At 42.8% G+C, this 8,756-nt stretch overlaps 4 protein-coding genes across 4 annotated transcripts in view; 2 read left to right on the top strand and 2 right to left on the bottom strand.

Moving 5' to 3' along the window:
* Positions 1 to 41: 41 nt before the first annotated feature.
* Positions 42 to 1,979, bottom strand: trmt10c (tRNA methyltransferase 10C, mitochondrial RNase P subunit). The gene has a single exon (XM_027009034.3). It carries the CDS (start codon positions 1,761 to 1,763, stop codon positions 315 to 317), a length of 1,449 nt encoding a protein of 482 aa, XP_026864835.2. The 5' UTR covers positions 1,764 to 1,979; the 3' UTR covers positions 42 to 314.
* Positions 1,980 to 2,218: 239 nt separating this feature from the next.
* txnl4b (thioredoxin-like 4B) lies at positions 2,219 to 3,475 on the top strand. The gene is made up of 3 exons (XM_027010026.3): positions 2,219 to 2,438; positions 2,574 to 2,725; positions 2,971 to 3,475. Exons 1-3 carry the CDS (start codon positions 2,307 to 2,309, stop codon positions 3,134 to 3,136), a joined length of 450 nt encoding a protein of 149 aa, XP_026865827.1. The 5' UTR covers positions 2,219 to 2,306; the 3' UTR covers positions 3,137 to 3,475.
* A 139-nt stretch (positions 3,476 to 3,614) lies between these two features.
* Positions 3,615 to 4,565, bottom strand: LOC113577620 (cotranscriptional regulator ARB2A homolog). The gene has a single exon (XM_035535106.1). It carries the CDS (start codon positions 4,563 to 4,565, stop codon positions 3,615 to 3,617), a length of 951 nt encoding a protein of 316 aa, XP_035390999.1.
* Positions 4,566 to 4,984: 419 nt separating this feature from the next.
* Positions 4,985 to 8,756, top strand: part of mrpl16 (mitochondrial ribosomal protein L16) — a 4,334-nt gene continuing 562 nt past the window's right edge. Inside the window, exons 1-5 of the mRNA XM_027008761.3 lie at positions 4,985 to 5,151; positions 5,361 to 5,432; positions 5,786 to 5,934; positions 7,630 to 7,923; positions 8,586 to 8,756. The exon at positions 8,586 to 8,756 is cut by the window's right edge and continues 562 nt beyond it. Coding sequence (XP_026864562.2) covers positions 5,091 to 5,151; positions 5,361 to 5,432; positions 5,786 to 5,934; positions 7,630 to 7,923; positions 8,586 to 8,756 — 747 coding nt within the window. The 5' untranslated portion in view covers positions 4,985 to 5,090. The remainder of the gene's footprint in view (positions 5,152 to 5,360; positions 5,433 to 5,785; positions 5,935 to 7,629; positions 7,924 to 8,585) is intronic.

Genomic DNA, 8,756 nt, shown 5'->3' with positions numbered 1-8,756 from the left:
ACCTGACAATGCTTTTTTTTTATTACATTTTTTTTTTTAATTAAATGCTGGGTAAAGAAACTTTACATCACAGGCTTTAAATGAACAAATCTTTATGCAGTCTGCTTTTGGGAAAACAGCAGTCAAACTTCCTAAACTTTCCAGTCTTAGAAGTGAAGTTTAAAAAACGCCATCCAGGTCGAAGGGACATGCAGTTACACATTTGTTTTCATCACTGCGTTATTTCAATGTTTATTTTCTGTAATTTTGGAGAGTGAATATTCAATGTAAAAACAATAAGTGTATTATGGTCCTATTCCTCCTACCAATTTCTCTTACTCAGTCTTATGGCGTTCTTCCATTTTGCTTTTCAGTGTAGACCGTAACCTGGTCTGCCCAGACATGGTGTTGTCTGATTCAAAGGATCGTTTCCAGTCAACACCTTGTCCCTTTGGGTTTTTCTGTTTGCTCACAAATATTTTAGCCCTCTCTCTCGCTGGGTTTCTATTGCTATTAACGGGCTTACCGCCAGTGACCAAAGGTGTGCTTTTGGCTTCGTTTTCCCTTGTATGCTTGTAGAAGCCATCATGCTTCCTCTTGGGTACAAACTCCAGTGCCTTCTCCCAGCTGCCGGTGTCCTTGGCCGTCAGAAGGATGCGAATCATCTGATCCAGGGTGAGGTTCTTGGCCCCGCATTCCCAGTGCAAGAATTCATCCAGGGGCAGCCGTGCAGTGGCCAGGTTGAGACGTTTGGCGTTGGCTAGAGAGACGCTGGACTGGCTGGAGCGGTCCACCAAGGCGCCAATGATGTACACCTTGCTGTGGTTGAAAGTGTAGAGCACGTTGCGCGAGTCGGCGGTTAGGTAGACGAGGCTCTCGCGGGGGAAGAGGTCCACGTGACTCTGGCTGGTGGTGGTAATGAGGAGGTTCTGCCAGGTCTCGGGGCCGTAGCGCTTAAGAAGTTCTCGCTGGTAGGAGCTGTCGGGCTGCAGGTTGCAGAAGTGCAAGTGGAAGGGGTCAGTGGCACGGCGGTTCCAGCCTTCGGTCTCCAGCAGCTGGGAGATGGTGTTCTGTATCTCCATGCGGGACATGTGCTGCTCATAACTCATGTCAAATATCAATGGCTGGCCGTACTGCATGGCCTGTGCTGCCCTCCAGCCCAGCACCTTGTCCTTGGAACGGCTCCAGAATTTCAACAGGAATGTGTTATTCAGCTTGGCTTCTCCATTCTCCCCCTCAGGTTCACCGTCTACCCTTCCCATCCACTCTTTCCTCTCCATCCTCCTCTTCTCCTTCTTCTCTTTGTTGGCCTTCTTGTGGCCCTCCTTGATGGCCAGGAATTTGAGGTACTTCCTCTTGGAGGACTTGGTGGTGAGCTCGGCCAGTGACTCCAGCTGCTCGTCTGTGACATAATCAGGCACTTGCCTGCCGGCTTGACGCCACGTCTCCACCAGTCTGCGGCTTGCCTCCAACGGCGAGAGCTCACCCTCCTCAGTAGAGGAGCTCTCCTCTTCACCGTTGGGCTTCTCCTCCTGCACTGTTTGTGATTTCATCACCGACTTCCATATATCCAAGTCCAATGTCTGTGTGTCCTTAGGCTGAGGGGCATCTGCTCTCAGTGTCCAGGTGATACTGAGGGATCGAGTTGTAGTAAGCGTCGAGCGATAAGGGGAAGTGACTCCAGATGCAGGCAAGTTGGCATAATGATATTTAACAAGCGTGGAAGCCAGAGGATAGTAGCACCTCCTTAGCAAACACACAGCATTACACTTGAGAAACAGCATGGCCGATACAGGCTATTTCACGACATTACGCAAAGAAAAATGTCCGAAGTAATCTATAGCCAGCTAGTCAGCTTTGGGAGGTAGCAAGCAAAATGTAACAAAACACTGCTGATCAGGGCAACTCCTTACCCCAAATTCGAAAGCAAATAAGTTGATTCGCACTAGGTTCACTCCATCGTTTACGCTGCAGTTAACATGCTTTGCACAAGGTCGATTTCCGATGAGTGCATCAACTATTTCAGTTGTAGTGAAACAAAAACACGCTTAGTGTAATTACTTTTTAATAAGTCTGACGCTATGCTCTATAGCTACACAACTTATCAAATAAGATATAAAATAAGTGATAATCAAAACCTACACAAAAGCATATTTTCTAACCTCGAATATAGCTCTTATGCATAATTGAATCGCCATGTTTCTAGACGACCAACATTTAAGAGTGCTATGAGCAAACAATAACTTCCGTCCCCTGCCCTGCCAGAGCAGAGTGAGATCTCGAACAAGAGTTATTATAGGGAGTCGAAATTAATCATATGCCTAATTATGAGCTTATTTCTCCCTAAACTTTCATCTAAAAAGAATGTAGATGAAGTCATCAAAACTGTCGCTGAGAAAGTTCTGGTGTTGCGATTTGGACGAGATGATGATTCTGTTTGCATGCAGCTGGATGAGATTGTAAGTAGTTGTTAACGTTAACTAGGTAGCTAGTTACATGTTTTACATACTGTAGTTAATATATTTTCTCCGAATTGTGACAAGTACATTGGCAATTGCAGACAATTAAATGCTGATCTAATTCTTTTCTGGCAGCTATCAAAAACCTCCCATGACTTAAGTAATATGACTTCAATATATCTTGTGGACGTGGACAAAGTACCAGTTTACACTCGATACTTTGACATCAGTTATATACCGTCCACTATCTTCTTCTTTAATGGACAGCACATGAAGGTTGATTATGGGTGAGTATGACACAATTAAATGCACCCAGCGTAAGGATAAGTGTAGTTGGCTGATGATAAAGAAATAAGTGACATTGTTACAAATCCATTTAAATATTTAGAAAATGGTGTAAGCCCCAGCAGCAACACTGAAATAATGTATCAGGGCTTTGTTGTTTGAAGCAATAAAATATCTGGTTGGAATGTGTTGGAATTACTACACTATGTTCTGCACAAGTTTATAATCTTGTGTCCTGTCCTTACAGGTCTCCAGACCACACCAAGTTTGTTGGAAGCTTTAAAACCAAGCAAGACTTCATTGATCTTGTCGAGGTGCTCTACCGTGGTGCCATGAGAGGAAAACTGATTGTACAAAGTCCTATTGATCCAAGAAATATACCCAAATATGATCTGCTCTACCATGGGATCTAATTACTAGTATTTCACCACAAGTGACTGGTTTTGATTTGACTATACATTTAAGTAAGAACTAAATGTAGTGTTTTTAGCTAGGTATGCTTGTTTTTGTAAGAAGTTGTCATAAGTTTTTGCATTATTTCCTGTGGAAGTGTTAAGGGCATAAGGCTTTTTCCCCTCTGTACAAAAGCTTCTGAAAAGTGGCATTGTTCAGATGTCAAAATAGCCGTAATGCCTGCTTAATTTCTTTTTTTGTTGTTGCATTGTTATCTAGACAAATGTATATAATTTCACATAACTAAGTGATTAAGCTTTTGATGATATTAAATTATTTTTATCTAACAAATCAGAAAACAAAAAGTTGCTCATGTGTTGTGCTTGAAGTTATTTATTCATCCATCCCAGCTTACCAGCACGAGTTGTAGTCAGCCACATTCTCTTTTGTAGCAATAATGCTGATCCCCTTAGTTCAAATTCACATCCAAGACATCATTCAGGCTGTATTATTTTTCCTGTCCTTTGTGCTCCCACTGAGACTCCTGCTCCTAGTAACGATATCAAAGGGAGTAGGTGTGGCTTTGGCCCTCATCAGTTTGGCAAAAAAACGAAACACCGATTCCATACAGACTGCAGGGGCGGCCTCGTGACACTGTGTCCCTGCTGACATCACCCGGCAGCCTGCCTTGAGGGACCCTACTGGGCGGTTGGTTGGCTTGGCGCTAAGCACCCACGTTCTTGAATGTGCCTTCAGCCATTCGCGTCCTGTCGTACCAAGGGGTTGGTGCCACATACTGTGGGACGAGTCAATAAAAGCCACCGCCCAGACTCGGCGCTGGATTTCCTCCGGACGGCAACACAGCAGATGAACAAAGGCAAGGCCTCCGTAACCATGTGCCACCACAGTGATTCGCTCTGCAGCGCTCTTGGACACCAGGCTCTCCCAGACCAGGCGGACATGCTCCTCTGGGGACAGCCCTCCTTCGTTTGGGTTCATTAGCAAAATCGCACGGGACTGCCTCAAAGCCCGGCGCACATAGGGGATCTGGCTGCCTCTCTCCAGGCCTTCATGGGCCACTGCCCTCCAGCTCCACATGCCACATCGCATTGTGCCCTTATCCTGGATCAAGAGCATCAGGGTTCCACAATGGTCCAGGGCCCCTGGGCTCATATACACAAAGCCAGGAGAGAGGGAATCACCTTTGGACCCATTTTGCAGGTTCATCCTGGTTAGGTTCAGTGTCTTTTCGAGGAGCATATATACATGCTGGGTGATGTAATGGCAAAGAGCCAGATGTTCCCTCACGGTCCCATGGACGTCGTTAAGTTTGAAGGAGAACTTGTAGGGCTTTAGGCTGTCCCTGTGGCAAAGATAGCCATCTTCAGTGAAGAAATACGGGTAGTCCGATTGACTCTGGTTGCTTGGTTCTGAGCACTCTGACATCATTTTCTACCTGAACAGCACAGGGATCAGGTTGCATACAGCTATTAATTCAAATATTCACAAACTAATTGTTTGTAGGCTAGATGACTGCATGAATTTAAGTCTTAAATGGGTGCAGCACTAAATAATTCACTATTTTCTATACTCCAGCACGTCATTCATGCTATCTGTTAACTGTAAAGTGGAATCAAGTGTTTTAGAACCTAAAAAGACAAGCTTCAGCACCGAATTTCCCCAAAATATGTAAACTACATCCGTTTCTCACCCTGTTGTGGAACCTGACTGTAGAATGTTGAACTTTGCTTACTCATTAGTATGTATGTTATGAGCTACCCCTCACCAATTAAATTATTAAAGCCTGTAGGTGTTGCTAATTTGGCTTCACCGGTAGTACTTGAATACTACACCGGATATTATTCCGCGAAAATGGCTGCGACCTTGCTGAATGCATGTTGACAACTGTGTTATCTTTAGAAGATGATGTGAAAATTTATTTACTATTGTACTTTAAAAAAATTATAATTAGCCATGTTATCCATGCTTAGAAACGTGTTTTTCGAGCTAACGATCAGAAATCCCGAATGCCCAGGTAGCTGAATAAGTTACTTTGAAAAGCTAACATGGCAAGCTAGCTAATTTTGACACAGCCCGCTAGCTAGCATAACTAGCTGTAGTTACGATTCTTTCCAGTTCAGTAATTTAATTTAACGTCATCTGTATTCATTCTTGCAAACAGCATCAGATCAAATTTCACAGTGTTCATTTTTTCCCCTCTGCTCTGTCTTCTGCCATCCTCAGCTGTCCTGCAGAATCACATGAGGGTGCTCTCAGCTGGGTTAAAGACATACGAAATGCCACCGGATTATAGTGGTAAAGGCATCTTTTTCTTCTTTAAACTACCCAGTAGTTGTACACTGAATATTCTAAGGCTAGCTAGCATGCTCAGCCAATGTGGTTTGACTAGTTGTTGAATTCTGCAGTGGTCGCAAACCTGTTGATGTAAACCAGTGAAATTATGACAGATCAGCAAATATTTGTAGCATGTTTGATTTATTTGTAAATGGCATGCTGAATTACTTGAAGTACATGTAAATTTAAATTGGAGTACTTCACTACACTATAGTCAACTCCTTTATCTCAGTTAATGCTTCATGTAAAGGTTTCATGTTTCATATCCCAAAATAATGGAATAAATACTACTTTGTTTCTTGGCTCCCATAAAGATGTGGTTCTACCAGAGAAGCCCAAACTGAAGTTCCTCAATAAGGTCCCTGAATTGAAAAAAGCCAAGAAAGAGATGAAAAAGCTTCGTGATATTCAGGGGCCAGAAAAAACTGCCAATACATTTACAAGTGGACAGTATGCCATTGTGGTGGGTGCTTCACTCTGCTTCACTGTTTTGTTGTTCCTGTACTTAATATACATTCTTCATATAAAATGACGGCAAGGGGTGTTAACTTTGTTTTCATTTTCTCAGTTTTTAGGATACTCTTTTTGTTTTGTAGATTGTGCATTTGAGAAATATTTGTTTTTTTTTTGAGACTTGTGGTCAATAGAGTGACAGCAGTTGCACAAGTGACAGCTTGGCCAGAATGATATAGCCCAGCCTTTTTCCTTTTTCTCTTTCTGTGTGGTCAGATCTCATTTCCTCACACAATGCAGGTCATGACCGGTTGTGTTTTGATATAATTTACTGTGGCAGTGATGTCTGTCATGACATCGCTCTGCTTGGGACTCGGCTGCTTAGATTCCAGCTCTCGGTGCGTCGTACAGCGTGCCCAGTGCATGCTGGGGGAATGGTGCTTGAGTGCTTGCAGCAGGAGCCTGAGCCCCACACAGTCCAAATCGCTGGCATCGATGAATCTGACGTACTTTATCAGTAAACGGTCTTTTTCTGTCCGCTGCTTCATCCATCTGCAGAGCAGAGTGGCAGCTTTCCTGTACCTCGTCATTAAGCTGCTCCTCTATGTCCTATATCATAATCGTGGCTAGTATTGTTTGACAAAGGAATTGCCTTTAGCTTGCTGGCTGTTGCTTCACCAGTCATTGTTGAAACCATATCGATGGCTGAAGGAAGCATTAATTCCTAGGTTATAGTGTGTGGCGTTTTACACTGAGCAACTCTGAGGGTGACTTGTATGAGGTAAGTTGAGCATTTGAAGGCAAAGACGCAGCTTTAGTACAGCGACTCTTGTGCATGACAGTTTGAGTCGTTTTTTTTTTTTTTCTGAAGAAATCAGCTGGTTTGTGCCCTGGATGTGTTGTCTCCAAATGACTTGTTTGGTTTCAAACTGTAAGAGTATTTTCACATAAAAAATGACTTTTTTTGTTATAGGCTGAATTAATAAAAATAATAAACTATTTCCATTTTATGTAAGATTGGATAATAACACTTGGACCATTTTAATTAAGAGTCAGAAATGGCAAACGAACCAAAACAATGCTGTTTTCCTATGTGGCCTGTACTGACCATGTCTGTCATGTTCAAACCACACCTGCCTGGAGAGAATTTGTGAAATGTGAAGTCTGTTGTAGTGCATTTCTCCATTTATTTATTTATTTATTTATTTATTTATTTTTAACCTAGAGCATAGTCCTTTTGATGTGACATGTCAGTTTCATACCATTCCCTTGTATAATGTCCAACCTTTCCCCCCCAATGAGTCTACCAATGAGAGCAGTGGTCATTACCACACAAAATCAGGGTCCAGTACATTTTTCTTTAGTGACGAAAGTGTATGTATATATTTTTAACCGTTTACAGATTAAAAAAAACCAAAAACCTAAAGCTGTAAAAAAAACTCAGTTGTAATGCAGCTAAAACCTAAAAGGGAGAAAATAACCATGTTGTGGTTCATGTTTTTAACAAGAACTTCATAAAGGTTCATCTAATATAATCTGGTTTGTCTTTTTCATTCATGTTCAGCAAAGTGTTGATACACCAGGCTGATACTCGGATGTCCTTATTTATCATGAAAGATGGATTAAAAACAAGCTCGATTTCATTCTTTCATCCAGAAGCTTGATTCCAAATTCTCAAATGCCATTTCTGCTGTCGTTCTTCCAGGCCATGGGTGGAGGCTACTTGCACTGGGGACACATGGAGATGATGAGACTCACCATTAATCGCCGCATGGACCCACGCACCACCTTCGCCCTGTGGCGCATCAGTGCCCCGTATAAGCCTATCACCCGCAAGGGCCTGGGCCAGCGTATGGGCGGAGGCAAGGGAGCCATCGACCACTACGTCACACCGGTGAAGTGCGGACGCTTAATAGTAGAACTCGGAGGCTACATCGAACTGGCCGAGGTGGAGCCAATGCTTAAAGAAGTGGCGAAGAAGCTGCCCTTCCCGGCTAAGGTTTGCCTTCCATCTGGACTGTGTCAGAATTGCTGTTGAGTTCCAGGCACTTCTTTGTCTCTTCTTGAATGGCCATCTGTAGGCGAGTAGGCTTCAGAAGTTAATGTTCAAGCTTGGTGTGTGTGTGTGCTGGAGTATAGTATCCTAAATCATTAGGAAAACGAAGTTATTAAACAATGGAGTTTTTGGGTTGGCAGATTAAAGTGAAAGAAAGCAGAAAGCAAATCAAATGACAGCTCGTCAGCCCTGCTGTATTAATTCTCATATTTTAAGCAAGTCATTCAAATCTTAAGCAGGCAGAAATACCCTGCACTTTAGTTTTTGGTGATTTGGCATGTGAAGGACTTGTATTTTGACATTTTAATGCTCAGCAACAAATGAACACGGCATTATATATATATATATATATATATATATATATGAATAATGAAACATTTTTGTGTACAAAAATATTTTTTCACCAGATCATTAGCAAATGATTCCATGTTTGGAAAAGGGGGGGGAATAAGAACTAAATATGCAAGTTATGCTGAATCCACTGATTTATATTAATTATATTTCATATCTCTGTAGTTCGACACGCTTGAACTTTGATACATGAAGTCCAGGTATCGGTTGACGGGTTGGTTTTCATATGTTCATCTGGTGCTGTTCACCTATAGGTGGTGAGTAAGGAGAGTCTGGCTGCTATGCAGCAAGAGCAGGCTGAGATGGAGGCGAACAACCAGAACCCCTGGACCTTCGAGAGGATAGTCAGATCTAACATGCTGGGCATCCGCAAGGTCCTCAGCCCCTTTGACCTCCACAATCACGGCCGCTACACTGGCAAGTTC

Source organism: Electrophorus electricus, chromosome 18 (assembly GCF_041902795.1).
Source record: "Electrophorus electricus isolate QZ-2024a chromosome 18, ASM4190279v1, whole genome shotgun sequence".
Classification (NCBI taxonomy): Eukaryota; Metazoa; Chordata; class Actinopteri; order Gymnotiformes; family Gymnotidae; genus Electrophorus; species Electrophorus electricus.
Note: the sequence above shows the minus strand (reverse complement) of the source record. Positions and strands in the feature narration are given on the sequence as shown.